The sequence below is a fragment of the Chlamydomonas reinhardtii genome, chromosome 12, assembly GCF_000002595.2.
Source record: "Chlamydomonas reinhardtii strain CC-503 cw92 mt+ chromosome 12, whole genome shotgun sequence".
In the NCBI taxonomy this organism is placed as follows: Eukaryota; Viridiplantae; Chlorophyta; class Chlorophyceae; order Chlamydomonadales; family Chlamydomonadaceae; genus Chlamydomonas; species Chlamydomonas reinhardtii.
The window spans coordinates 7,787,391-7,801,448 of record NC_057015.1 but is presented as its reverse complement, the minus strand read 5'-3'; the positions used below and the strand labels follow the sequence as shown (position 1 = coordinate 7,801,448).

Genomic DNA, 14,058 nt, shown 5'->3' with positions numbered 1-14,058 from the left:
CTTTGGCACGTCTGAGATGCAGCACGACAGCAAGCATGACGGTGTCAACTCCGCTGCGGGATGGCGGGACTGTCGCGATCTAGTCGCAGTTGCCTCTGCAGCGGCCCAACAGCGGCCCAAAAGCTGATGGCAGCACGGGGGAACCAAGACAGGAGCGCGGTGGCCCATTCATGAGCGGTTACACGAAAGACTGACAGGGATTGGACAGTCCAAGCATGTAACACCCGGCGCTCCCCTGGCGAGGAGCTCCTAGGAGCTAGAGGCCTTCGTGCCGACTGTTCAAAACCCGCGCACCTCCTATAGAATGCATTCCTGTGCAAGTCCAACAGCTTGACCTCGCCATACCTTATTATAGCGCTCATCGTCACAGGGCCTGTTCGGCACCTGTCTACACCTTTATTGCAAGCCACATGCGCGGCGTGCGTGTTGTTTTAGTCTTCTCTCAAGTACACTTTGTACGAATTCAACGAAAGGAATGACACTATGACAGGCTATGGTACAACCCACGCGCACAGCCGCTTCCACCACCGGGCGCTGGACACCAACGCGTCCAACGCACAGGCAGCATGAGCCGCGTCCTCCCTAGCAACTGAACTACTGACGGTTTGCTGTGTGCGACCCACATGCCACACCCAAGACACGCGTATACCGGCTGATGGCGGATGCGCACGGAAACCGCCCTTCCAAACCTGGACACCGCACAAGCTCAGCGGCGCATAAGCACGTGCCCACTGCCGCATCAACCCCACACACCATGTGCCCAATACCTCCATTCCCTAATGGCGCATACAATGAACCACACACCCCACACCAAAATGCGTTCGGCCCAAATCCAGCCGCCTGCTGCCAGCCGTGGTGCCGCGAACTGCAGACGTGGTCCAACGTTCTTGTAAGAAGAAAATACGGTACGTGACCATACTAAACCCAAAACGCGACGAACAACGCGCCGCACTGACCAACAGCGCACGCGGCGCTAAACCAAATGCAGGTATCTGTACGCAACAGCATCGGCGTCCTGTATATGCTCATGTAAGCTAATGTCTCAGGCGCGGACGAACGCTTATCCATGCTTTATTTCGCAGTGCGGGAAAGGCCCCAGCACCGCCCCTTATCCGATTGTAGTAAGCCGGGGTGCCGCCAAGGCACCCAACACAGGCACACGCCTCCCATCGCGTGGCCCCAACGACCCCACCCACCGCCTCGCGGCCACCCTCGCAGCCACCCACTGCTGCTGCTGCTGCTGCTCCAACGGCACCGACTGCTGAGGCTACCACCGCCTCAGCGCCTCATGCGCTGGAGCTGCCAGGGCAGCAGCCGTCGCAGCCGCACGCCCGCCGCGCCGGCCGCGCCGCCGCTGCCAGGCCCGCCTCCACACCCGGCGGCGCCAGGCCGGCCAGAGCCAATATCTCCATCTTCAGCTCCACAGCCAAGGAACTGCCACCCGCGGCCCGCCCCTCCTCCCTCTCCTGCCCCTCCTCCTCATCTGCCACCAGAGCCGAAGCCAGGCCCGCGCCGCCCAGCGCCGCCAGCGCCGCCACGCGCTTCTGCTCCAGCAGCCGCAGCCCCGCACCCACTGCCTTGTCGTACAGGTCAGCTCGCAGCAGCCGCTGCTGGCGGCAGCGCGCCGCCGCCGCCAGCCAGCCGCCTGCCACATCACCCAGCGCCGCAAGCACGGCCGCCGGCAGCGGACTGTGCGGCGCCAGCACCGGCACCGGCACCGGCGCCGCCGGCTGCGGCTGCTGCCCCTGCGCCTGCTGGGCGGCCACTGCCGCTGCCGCCGCCGCCGCCGCCGCCAGCTCCGCTGTGAGCTCGGCGGTGACGGCGCTGCAACCAAATGCCCACAGGTCGTCCACCGCCTTGCGGCAGTCCGCCAGCTCGGCGCCGTCCTGAGAGGCCGGGAAGCAAACAAACGAACGAACTCAACACACGCGATCAATAGGCGTGACGTCCGACGAGCGCCCCGAACGCGTACACGCCTGGTCCCGAAACAAGAGCATTTAGCACATCACTCGGCCAACCCCAATCCGCGCCGTGCCAGCCCATGCGGTGACCTCCCTCAGGTCTGCCCCGCCGCCTCCTGGCCCTCCCTCGCCCCCTCCCTCACCCCCTCGCCTCGCCCCCTCGCTCCCCTCCCTCGCTCCCTCCCCTGCCCATCGCCCCCTCGCCCCCTCGCTCCCCTGCCTCGCCCCCCTCCTCGCCCCCGCCAAGCTCTCCCGCCCCCCTCACCTGCAGCTGCTCCATCTCCAGGCGGTGGTGGCGGTACCAGGCGTCATCCGAGGGCGTGGGGTTGTGGCAGCTGTTGCCGCCCTCGCCGCCCTCCCGCGACCCCGCCCGGCCTCCACCCCCACCCGCGCCCGCACCCGCCTCCTCCTCAAGAGCCTCCTCAAGCCCCTCCGGCCCCGCGCCGTCGCCGGTGCCGCGCGCCGGCTCCTCCGACGGCCACAAGCCCGGCCAGGCCGCATGCGACTGGCCGCAGGGGCACAGCAGGCCCCACTCCTCCTCCCCGCCCGCCGCCGCCGCCTGCTGCTGCGCGTGCTGCGCCAGCAGCGCCGCCGCGTGCGGTGACGTCAGCATCGCCTCTAGGTGGCGCTCCCAGGCGGCGGGGGTGTACAGCGCCGCCCGCACGCGGCCGGCCTCGCCGGACACGTCAGCACCGTGTGCGACCAGGCAGTGCACGTGCGTGAAGCAGTCGCCGCGAGCCGCCAGCTGTCAGGTGGTGGGTGGAGATGGGGATGGCAAGGTTCAGGCATTGGGGAGGGGGAGGGGGCAGGGCAGGTGGGTGCCTGCAGGCGCATGCAACCCTCCAGCTCCGACACAGCCCCCCCCCACCACACACACCCACATACAACCTTTCCTTCCCGACCCATCCACCCCGAGAGTCCGCAGTCCTCCCATGCGCCACCTGCCCTGTGCCTGTACCCCGCTCCCCCTCCCTCTCCCCCAAGCACGCCCGCGCACCATGAGCGGCGAGTCGGAGGGGTTGTCGGCCCACGCCACATGCGGCGCCGCGCCCAGCCGCAACAGCGTGCTGACGCAGCAGGCTCGGCTGCCGCGGCAGAAGCGGCCCGCGCACAGCAACAGCGGCGCGCCCAGCTCCGGGTCCGCACCCTGCCAGTGGACAGGCGGTCAAAGGCGTCCGGAGTCAGGCGTTAGCCGTCAGCAGACATGGCAACACAACGGATTCCTTGGCAGCACCACCCGAGTCCCTGTCAACCCCAAAGGCATGGGCGGCTCGGGTCCGGGAGGCGCCGCCGCTCCCAATCTCCCGCAGCCTCTCACCCGCACCCGCCCCCCCTCGCCCCCCATACACACCTGCCGCAGGAGCCACTGCATCAGCTGCTGCTGGTCGTTGCCCGCCGCCAGCACCAGCGGCGTGGAGGCCAACGTGGCGGGCCGCACCGCGTTCAGCACACAGGCGGGCAGCCGCCGAGGCAGCCGGGCAATCACCTGCATGCACACGTGTCATGTACGGCCCGGCGTGTCACAACCAGGCGTGCCGCCATACCCGCCAGGTGCCCAGAGCGCCGCCCCGCCCTTCCGGCCTCCTCGCCATGACACGAGCCCCGATCCAGCCCTGCCCTGCCGTGCCTTGCCGTGCAACCCAACCGTCGCTCCCGCTCCACGTCCCATCCCACTCCAATTGGGACCTGTAATAGACACCCCACCCCACACCCCACCCCACCACAGCACAGCACCCCTGCCGCATGCACGCACCTCGCGAGGGAAGGCTTTGTGCGAGGCCAGCGCCCACACCAGGAACCGCAGCGACCGCAGCGTCGCCGGCTGCTGCTGGTAGCTGGGCGGCAGCGACCCCAGCAGCGCCGCCACCAGCGGCCAGCGCGCCGCCGCCGCGGCCGCCGCCAGCGGGCAGGTGGTGCGCAGCGCCAGGAACGCCGCGTCATCAGCATCCTCCGCAGAGGAAGGCGGCGAGGAGGAGGAAGGCGAGGAGGAGGAGGTGGAGGTGGCGGAGGCGTGGTGGTGGTTGGGGTGGCAGCAAGATGTCCCGGAGCGGCAGGCGCCGCCGGAGCAGGGGGTGCAAGTGGAGGAGGGGAGGGTGGAGGGTGCGGGAAAGAGCACGGCGCCGTGCGCCAGCAGCGTGTGCACGGCCGCCAGGCTGCCGGCGTTGGCGGCGGCGAAAAGCGGCGTGCGGCCGCCGCGGTCGGCGCTGTGTGGGTTGGCCCCAGCCGCTAGCAGCGTCTCCAGCATTGTCACCTGAGCGGGGTCATGAACAGGATGAGCAGGAACAGCAGGCTGGGCAGAATGAGGCAGCAACAGCAGCTGGCTATGAACAGGTGTCAACAGGAGCAGCGCGAGAGCATGGGTGTGAATATGCCGACCTTCGGTTGGCCCGCTGCTCGGTTCGTGTTCACACTTTCGCTTTTCTCCTCGCTCCCGCACACGTGTGAACTCCATTCCTGCCGTCGGTTGGCACGCCCGCCCCCCCCCCCTTCCGCTCCCAGCCTGTAACGCCAGTTGCCGGCATACATGAGCGACTACTACTGCAGGCGGACCAAGGGCTGGGCTGGGGCCTGTGCCTGCCTGGACAGTTGGTCAAACGCCACACCAACTAGGCAGGGCCCGGCGCAGCAGTTCCTTCTATGGCACCAGATCGAGCTGCACTTGGTGCCAATTGTAAGCACGCCTCTTGCTCCCTGGGCGGGCCTTCCTCCCGCAGCGGTGGCTGGCGTGTGCATGCAATCGATGTCATGCGCATGCCGGAACGAAAGTGTGTCTCACCTGCCCACGCTGTGCAGCCCTGTGCAGCGCAGTCTCCCCCGAGCTTGGGTCCTGATAGTCCCGATCTGCACCGTCCGCGAGGCACCGCGCGACCTGGGCAACATCACCAGACGCCGCGCAAACGAGCAGCCGGGCTCCCGCGTGGGCAGCCAGCTCAGAAGCAGGTAGGGCAGCACCGTGCAGGTAGCCAACGTGCATTCCGCGCTGTGCCGTAGACAGATGACCGATATTGGTCGACACCGCGAGCGCCATTTTTCGTTGCGCTGGCGTCGGAGGCCTTTCAAATTAGCGAGGCCTGCAACAGCGGTCAAATGAGGTTTGCAGCCTATGTTGTAAGCTGAGAGTCCGATATAGCTCATAGGTGCAGAAAAAGAACGGCCTAGCCCCCGAGGCCAGCACCGCAGGCCAGGCCTCCGCAACCAAGGCCAAGATGATGGATGCAACTTCCATCATCTGTCTAAGCACACAGCTTGCGCTCTCGCGCGCGCACCTGCCGCGGCTCCGCAAAGACCCGCTGACTGGGGTTCTTCTTGCGCCAAGGGCAGTCCCTCAGTCGCCACCAAGGCTCTACCGGACCTGGTGGTCGCGAACGCAACTCCTGTCGCCTGACGTGAAGTTGCCTGATGAAAAGCAAAGGCGCGAAGAGCTGAGCCTTTTTGCAGTTGCTTGCGCTGCAGCCCTTGGCGCTATGAAATGTCGCTATGAGCGCAACTTTTTAAGAGAACGCCTGATAAGCTCGTATGGATGCGGATTACAATTGAAGGGACAGCCCGACAAGCGGGGGCACGCCGTACCCACGCCGCGAAGGGCCATCTGCGACCCAGAGAAACAACACCCGCCCCCTGGTTGGCTGCCGACCTTCATAGTGTTACGCACATGAGTCGAAGCCAAGCCGAAGCCCGCCAAAGCCCCACCGCCACGTAACACCCCTCATCTCGTTTAGGTCTTTTGGCGGCAGCACCAACGCACAACAAGGCGCGACAGGCCAGAGGTCTGCCGACATCCCCATCAAACGCAAGCACCACACATTTTCTCGTCGGCGTCACAGACGCGCAATGTCTTGGCCCGGAGGCCCATGTCCGGAAACGTCGGTGCCGAGGCACCACAAAGGGAAACCGAGCCGGAAACTGACCAAACCACCAGTACACCACAACACCTCGCCACGGGCACACCGCCCTCCACCCGCCCCACCAGCGAACTAGACCGACCCATCAAACAGGCACGCGCGCGCCCGGAGGCGAACAGGAGCACCAGCCGCCCGGGCGCCCGGGCAACAGCCGCCCGGGCACTCACAACCCGACACCCGGGACTACCCGACCAGCGTCACCTGCTGCCTAACGGTCCCTGAACCGCCATGCTACGAACGGCACCCGCAACCTAACTATCTGCTGAGCCAGCAAGGCCGCCGGTGGAGACGACGGCGGGCCAGGCGGCACGAGGAGAGGCGCCGAGGAGCACCACGGAACATCGAAGCTTGCGCCGGGCCACGAGCGACCACCAGGGCCACCCGTAACCTGCACACACGAAACCAAAAAGCGACCACAGAGCAGAACGAGCGCGGCCGGCCACCCAGACGCGGCCAGCCGCCACAGAACGCGCGATGCCGAAAACAGGGCGCGACGCACCCACCCAAGGCCGAAGCCATCCAAACCAAGTCGTAACCAAGTCGTAAAGCCTCACAGAGCCCGCAAAAGGCTACAAAAAGTTAGTAACGAAAGCCAAAGCCGCCAACGAAAATGTTGTGCGCTTCCTCACGAGCCGAGGCTCGTAAGGCTAGGGGCTGAGCCCTAGAGGCTTGTGTGTATGATATACGCGCTATGGGCGGCCTAGGTATGCGGCAAGCAGTGCCTGTAGTTTAAGAAGTTCCCGAGATCGCGTCGGAATGACGTCGCGGATTTGCTCCCCGTCCCCGCGCTGTCCAACTCCCACGCCCCTTCTCTCTTGGAGTGTAATGACCACGGCTTGCTGCTGAATGTTAGCCCTTAGGCCCGGACCTGTGTGTGACATAGCCTCATGCGCATGAGAATGTCGACATGTGCGGGGACTTCGGCCTGCGCAAGTCACCATGGGGCTTCAGAGCTTTCTCTAGTCAATGCCCGCGCACGTCATTGGGTGTGGGCGAAGAACCTTCCGACTTCTACCGGCCCTCTGGCTTCTGCGGTGTGGGGTCGACCCGCTGTCAGCCGGGGGTGGCGCCGTTGGTGCCAGCTGGCTGACCGGTAGAACCCCCGGCCCCTTTCCCCCAGTCCCCCCCTGCCCACACACACGTGCAATCGCGCACACGCCATCGGCGGGGGTGCCTACGCGAACGTAACAGTGCGCTGCAGCTGTCGCTATGCACTGCACTGGCCCGTGGGCTGGCAACACCAGCGCTAGGCTGCCGGCCGCTCTTTCACCGCAAGTCCGCAACACCTCCTCCTTGCCCCCTGCCCGGCCGCATGCAGGGGCCTCCGAGCCGCTCCCGACGGCCCATCCACATGGCCGGGTGCCCAGCGCGACTGGCTTCACCGGGGCTCGGGCTCGGCGCCGGCGCGTGTTAACCGCGCGAGCATTGGCGCCCCTCACATGCCGTCCATCCCCAGAGCCACCCAATAGCGGCCCCTTGTGTACTCCGTGCCGCCGTAGCCATGATATCGACCGCGTTAGCCAGGATATCCTCACATACAGACAGCCTGACATCCAGTGCTCGTATCTTCCATCTACAAGATACGAGCACTGCTGACATCAACCACACGGGAGTCTGAGCGTCCGAGGCGGCCGAGGCGCGAGGACAGCCTGCCTCACGCGGCGTAGGACGGGCTTCCTAGGCGTGATTACCGACGATGCGTTAAGGAAACGAATGCGCACGACGGATGTTCACAGGACATTTGGCCTGGCTGGGCGCCGTGGCGCACAGGCCCGGATTACGCGCGGACCATCCGCGGTTTGCTCCCCCCCCCCCGCCCGCCACCCCCCTCTTCACGAGTCCCGACACTTCCGCACTGCCCGGGCCAGGCGATTCACTGCAGTGGCCACCCCTGTGAACTGGCTGCACGTGCCCCGTGTTGTGAAAGTGTGAAAACCCGGCCCCTCTCCCCCGCTCGGCTTTCTTATGGTGATGGGACCAATTATCATTGGGCTCGGGCATGTAAACCACCCGCCCTTCACGCGCATTCGCACACAAGCCATTGGTGGGGCTGGCTGAACGTGTGTAACGGCACGCGGACCCCCGACTGCGGACCCCCGACTTGTGGACACCTGGCTCGGCCTGCCTGCCACCCCTGGTAACGAAGTGCTTGCGAGTGAATGCGAATGCAAGACGCCGTCGCGAGCTCCAGGCTAGCAATAAACATCACGAAAGAAGTTAGTGTCAGCGGCAATGCGGTTACTTGTTACCTTCGAGACGAGACACCGGTGCGCGCTCCACGCTGCTCCGCATTCGGCACGCCAAACGGAGTCCGAGTGTCGTGGAGACTGCTGCCGCTTGCAGGGGCGGACGCGTTCCAGCTCGCAACTAGGCTGCTGCCATTCGCCGCGACAACGCGAAACCCACAAAATGCACCCACCTGGAACGGAGCCAGGCATCCGCGGGCGCCCATGGAGCATATGCGTGGGCAAGCGGAAAGAAACGGGAGAAGAAAGAAGCGGCGTGGCGGATGTCAGTAGCCGATGCCGGGCAAAGCTGCCGAGCAAGTGAAGCAGGGTGGCTGCCTAGCTGGGGCCGGGCTGATTAGAGGGCTGAACGGCGGCTGCACCGGGCGAGCTGTACTGGTAGTATGTACTGGCGCCGGCCAAGCGTGGTAAGTATGGGCGCCGCTGCATGGATCCCGCCCCCATGTGCCGCGGCGAGGCTGGCGACGATGCAGTGGCGTACAGCTGACAGCTGAGACGGACGGGCGCGGACCGCTGTGCGGTTCCCCACACCCGTCCAGGGACCGGCCCACGCACGGTGCAGCGGGGCCGGCCGGGTGGGGGAACCGTGCTGACAGCTGAGTGGGCGGCGGGCGGAGGGCTGGCCGAGCTCGGTGCGTGTCCACGGCATGTACCCGAAACCGCTGAAAAGCCAAACCAAGAAACAAATTCTCCAGAACCAAATAACCAAGGTGTAAGACGACGACGACCCGTCCGCGCAGTGCTGCAATCGCGTGCATGCGGCCGCGTGAATGCTCAGGCTGCACCCGCAAGCGGGAGGCTCGCCAGTTCCAAACGCTCGAGGGCGGAACCTCGAGTGGGTCCCTGCCACTGGGCAACAGATACCGGCGTGAACTTGCCGGGGCCCAGGGGCGATTATCCCTGATACGCCCTGTTAACGAAGTGCTTGCGAGTGAATGCGAATGCAAGACGCCGTCGCGAGCTCCAGGCTAGCAATAAACATCACGAAAGAAGTTAGTGTCAGCGGCAATGCGGTTACTTGTTACCTTCGAGACGAGACACCGGTGCGCGCTCCACGCTGCTCCGCATTCGGCACGCCAAACGGAGTCCGAGTGTCGTGGAGACTGCTGCCGCTTGCAGGGGCGGACGCGTTCCAGCTCGCAACTAGGCTGCTGCCATTCGCCGCGACAACGCGAAACCCACAAAATGCACCCACCTGGAACGGAGCCAGGCATCCGCGGGCGCCCATGGAGCATATGCGTGGGCAAGCGGAAAGAAACGGGAGAAGAAAGAAGCGGCGTGGCGGATGTCAGTAGCCGATGCCGGGCAAAGCTGCCGAGCAAGTGAAGCAGGGTGGCTGCCTAGCTGGGGCCGGGCTGATTAGAGGGCTGAACGGCGGCTGCACCGGGCGAGCTGTACTGGTAGTATGTACTGGCGCCGGCCAAGCGTGGTAAGTATGGGCGCCGCTGCATGGATCCCGCCCCCATGTGCCGCGGCGAGGCTGGCGACGATGCAGTGGCGTACAGCTACCCTGGTCTAGGCGGTAAGGCGGCTAGTGGACCTCTTACAGCGTGATTGCAAGAAGTCGCAACGGCAATCCGCATACCTTCATTTCCGCCACCCCACAGTTCCCAGTACTCTTCAGTCTTTGCCGCTGATCGGTACTGCCCTCCTGGCTCGAGGTATTGCCGCACATCCCATCCTGTACCCACCTGCTTCGAGCCATTGAGCAGCTCCACTGAAACGCTCATTGTGCCCATGCTCCTGCTGCCCATAAAGGCCTTCTGTTCATGCCATACACCTAGTTGCCCACTGCCAAGATCACGAGCTCGCGTCAGCCGCTGCAGGCCTCGGGTTGTGATCAATGTCATGAACTCAATACTGCAACAACAGTATGCATTCGGTCCACGCAACAGCCAACAACGCTGAGGTCCCGGCCCCCCTCCCCTCCCCCCGTTCTCCTGTCTCTCATCAAACATTCTTGAGAACGATACCAGTCATACCACCCCACCCATAAAGCCACAACCCTCTTGCATTCCCCGCCACATCCCCCTTGCAGACCCTTTGCGTTCCCCAAACCCCGCCTTGCTCAGGTCGTCACCGGCGGCACATCAGTTCTCATCAGCATTGCCCGGCTGTCACAATCCGTGGCAGCGTGCCCGCTTGCACGGAAGTCGCCCCGCCTTGCATGATTGTACACAATCATGCACAAACAATCATGCACAACGTTAAAACCCGCACACTTGAAACCACAATGGACGCTCGCTGCACGCACTAACGCTCAACGCGGCGGCGGTGGCGGAGCCGAAACCACCGGCGTCATCATCACCGTACCGCCAGTGTACAGCGGCTGCTGCTGCGTGTACTGCTGCTGCTGTACGACGCCGCCCGCCGCCGGGTTGTACGGCTGCGCGTACACCACACTGGGTACGACGTACTGCCCCACGGGTCGCGGCCGCATCATTGGCCCCGCCGCCGCCATGTGCGGCAGCACGTGCATGGGCCGCATCAGGTGCGGTATGCCCGGGAACGGCACGCCCGCCGCCGCATTCACCACCATCGGTTGCGGCTGCGCCGTCACCATCACAGGTTGCGGCTGCGACGTCACCAGCACGGGTTGCGGCTGCGACGCTACCATTACGGGTTGCGGCTGCGCCGCTTGCGGCGGCGGCGCTGCCGGCGTCGCCTGCTGGACCACGACGGGCGTGAGGGCGGGCGGCGGCTGCGCCGCCGCCGCCGGGCCGGCGGGCATGGGCAGCGGCGTGGCGCGTGTGCGGTCGCCCAGCAGCCGCTGACCCAGCGGGTTGAGCAGCTCGGCGCGTGTGAGGGGGACGTAGTGTTGGCCTTCGTTGATGAGGGGCAGCAGCTGCACCAGCGGCACGAAGGCGGCGGCGGGAGGCGGGGTGCGCAGGTCCGCCTCGGTGCCGCACACCAGCGTCTGCGCGCGCGCGCGTTTTCGTGTTTGGGAGGAAAAGGACGGGAAAAGGGACGGGGTCATGCGGGCACGTGTGTGTGTGTGTGGGGGGGGGGGGGGGCCAGGCCGCGGAGGGGCATTCCAATGCATGGAGGGCAGGCGCGGCGCGCGTCGCACGAACCGCCTCCTTCAACACCGGCACTCGCACTTGCACTCTCTCTCACGGTCCCCCTGCAGGGCTTTAGCTCCGCCCGTGTGCAACACCGACATAACCCCTTCTACCAACACCCCGCAAAACACACACACACACACACACACACACACGCACACACACACACGCACACGCCCACGCCCGCCACCCCACCTCCTCGTGCAGCTCGCAGCAGCCCGCCACGTACGACAGCATCATCTGCTCCGGGCTGTACGGCCCCCGGACCGCGCCGCCCTGCTCCGCCGGCTCCTGGTACCACCAGTTGACACACAGCGCCGCCTGCGCGCGCTCCCCCAGGAACAGCCGCAGCGGTGGCGTCTCGAAGGTGGGCCGGGCGCCGTTGGCAAACTCCTCCACCAGAAAGGGGCTGGGCGGGAGCGCCGCCATCACCGCCGCCGCCCTGGCGTCGTCGGCAGCGGCGGCGGCGGCGCTGTCGGCGCCATCTGGGGTGGGAGAGGGCGAGGTGGCTGGCGCGTCGAAGGGCTTGGGCATGATCCAGTTGCCACGGTTCAGGAGCGGGTCGTCGTCAGGGGGAGGAGGAGGCGGGCCTCCGCCGGCACTAGAGCTTGGGGAGGCGGCGCGAGCGCCGCCGGCGCCAGCAGCAGCACCGACGCCAGCAGCAGCACCGACGCCAGCAGCAGCACCGGCGCCAGCAGCAGCAGCACCGGCGCCGGCGGCACGGCCGGCGGCGCGGCCGGTGGCGCGGTTGGCGTTCGCGGCGGGAGGCGGAGGCGGGGGTGCGTCGGCTCCGGGGATGGTCGCGGGGACCACGGGTGTGTAGTGTTCGGCCACTGCGGGCGGCAGCGGCAGGGGCCGGGCGTCGCTGCGGGGGCCTAGCGCGGCCATGCCCTCAGCCTTGATAAAGCGGAGCTCGTCCAGGCTGCATGGCGTTGAAGGGAAATGCATCGCATCACATTGAAGGGGGAAGGATATTGTCAGTTCGAGTGTCATACGTTGTTTGTCACGTGTTTGCCAGGTTGTGAGTCCGTGGGAAAACCTGTCAGACCGACAAGAAGAAGCGGGCTGCAAGAGGAGGAGGGAAGTCAGCGGTGCCCTAGCGCTGCCCGATTACTGGCGCGCGCAGGCGCTTATAAGTATCACGCGCTCCCTCTCTCCCTCTCACCCCAGGGGCAGGTAGGGCCGGTTGTAGTCGTGCATGTAGGTGAGGGCCGCCAGAGGCACCATAACGCAGGGCGGCACCCACGTGTTGCTCGGGGGGGCCGGGTCCGTCAGGCCCAGCTGCATGGCAGCAGGTGTACGGTACGGCAGGTGTGCGACAGGTGTACGGCAGGTTGTGGGCATTACCAAGCCCAAGTGGCCCGAAGTTACGGTCTAAGGTGCGCCCACGGCAGCCTGGGCTGCAGTGCACGTTGCTGGAAGCTGCACGGTCACCGGCCCTGCCCAGTGCTTGCGGCACGGTGTGTGTTAAGGAACACGAGTAGGCCACACTCGCCAGCAGTTCCAGAAATGCACACATGGGGACAGGGGGCCCCTCCCTCCACCCCCCCTCCTTATCCCACCAGCGGGGTGTACTCGCTGAACTCGCCGTCCATGTAGCGCTGGTACATCTCCTCAGGCGACACGCCGATGATGGCGACCATGGAGGAGGTGGTCGTTCGGAACGAGTTGATGTAGCACCTGTGAACCGCCGCGCGTGTGCGGGTGCAGGGCACGGGCCTCAGGAAAGCACGAGGAAGGCACAAGGAAGGAAACACACACACACACACACACACACATCTCTCAACGCAAACCACAGCCTTGTGCTCTCCATCATACCACACACGCACACACACAAACACAAACACACCAGGACACCAATCTTTCCCTCTGTACTTTCCAAGCCCACGCACCAGGATCTGGCGGCGAAGAAGAAGCGCAAGGGGCTGTTGGCGGGGCAGGCCTCCAGCTGCGCGGCCGTGGCGCCGGCGGTGGCGGCAGCCAGGGCGCCGGGCGCGTCGTCCGCAGCCGCCACAGTGCAGGGGCGCAGCCAGCCGGCGGGCGGGTAGCCCTGCGCGCCGGCACGTTACAGTCGACACGTGGACAGCCGGACACGAGGGCACGTGGTCAGGTTAGGTCATGCCGGGAGCAGCAGGGTGCCGTGGGCCCAGGGGCCTGGATTCTCCTCCAGCCCCCTCCCTTCCCCCGCAACCCCCCCCTGCCCCCACCTTGGCCTCCTCCTTGTCTGTGATGGGGCGGTAGGAGTTCCCGGCCGCCAGGTGTTGCAGGAGGAAGTCTAGGGTGCGGTAGAAGCAGGCGGAGATGGGGCGGTTCGGCGGGCGCTTGGTGTTGAAGCCCGCTAGCAGCGTGCAGCGGGAGAGCTTGCCCTGTTGAAACAGGTTGATCAGGTCTTGCTGGCGGAACAGCGGCTGGTTCGGGGGCTGCAGGCCGGTCATAGAGGGAGGGAGCACGAGAAAAGGTGATGTTGGGAAAGACGCGAAGCCAGGCCAGGAGGGAGGAGGGAGCGGTACCGCAGTCAGGTCGCGGCACTGGCGGTCGCGGGTCATCGAACAAGAAGAAATACAAGTGCGCTGATTGTTGCTTCAGAGCGATATACATTTGAGGCCATCAGCGGTCAGGAACAAGCCAAAGCGTGGGCAAAGGCGACTCCCACCCCGAGTGTCGATCCCGCGCCGCTTTGCGACTGCACGCACCACTTCCGGCTTGTTATCAAAAGCCATAATGACGGCCCAAGAGTGGGCGTGCGATGCCAAAGCTGTAATGTTTTCATCCGTCAGCAAGTTGTGCCCAAACGTGTAAGCTCTTTCGCGTTCTGTCATTCTGGAGTGTTTACCAATGAGTTCCAGACTATAGACAAGTCGTTGCTGGACCGCCAGCCAGTTGCCAA

The 14,058-nt window shown here is 65.5% G+C and overlaps 3 protein-coding genes across 3 annotated transcripts; all 3 read right to left on the bottom strand.

The window, feature by feature from the left end:
- Positions 1 to 166: 166 nt before the first annotated feature.
- Positions 167 to 5,474, bottom strand: CHLRE_12g553500v5 (uncharacterized protein). Its single transcript, XM_043069043.1, has 7 exons — positions 5,228 to 5,474; positions 4,738 to 5,032; positions 3,715 to 4,212; positions 3,313 to 3,447; positions 2,959 to 3,108; positions 2,227 to 2,706; positions 167 to 1,886 (listed from the first exon to the last, which is right to left on the bottom strand). The coding sequence occupies exons 2-7, from the start codon at positions 4,987 to 4,989 to the stop codon at positions 1,287 to 1,289; spliced, it is 2,115 nt and encodes a 704-aa protein (XP_042918949.1). The 5' UTR covers positions 4,990 to 5,032; positions 5,228 to 5,474; the 3' UTR covers positions 167 to 1,286.
- A 1,558-nt stretch (positions 5,475 to 7,032) lies between these two features.
- CHLRE_12g553552v5 (uncharacterized protein) lies at positions 7,033 to 9,094 on the bottom strand. Its single transcript, XM_043069045.1, has one exon. It carries the CDS (start codon positions 8,313 to 8,315, stop codon positions 8,109 to 8,111), a length of 207 nt encoding a protein of 68 aa, XP_042918948.1. The 5' UTR covers positions 8,316 to 9,094; the 3' UTR covers positions 7,033 to 8,108.
- Positions 9,095 to 9,640: 546 nt separating this feature from the next.
- On the bottom strand, positions 9,641 to 14,034 carry CHLRE_12g553550v5 (uncharacterized protein). The gene is made up of 7 exons (XM_043069044.1): positions 13,865 to 14,034; positions 13,379 to 13,591; positions 13,064 to 13,221; positions 12,734 to 12,851; positions 12,337 to 12,452; positions 11,367 to 12,093; positions 9,641 to 11,026 (listed from the first exon to the last, which is right to left on the bottom strand). Exons 1-7 carry the CDS (start codon positions 13,889 to 13,891, stop codon positions 10,370 to 10,372), a joined length of 2,016 nt encoding a protein of 671 aa, XP_042918947.1. The 5' UTR covers positions 13,892 to 14,034; the 3' UTR covers positions 9,641 to 10,369.
- Between the last annotated feature and the right edge of the window lie 24 nt (positions 14,035 to 14,058).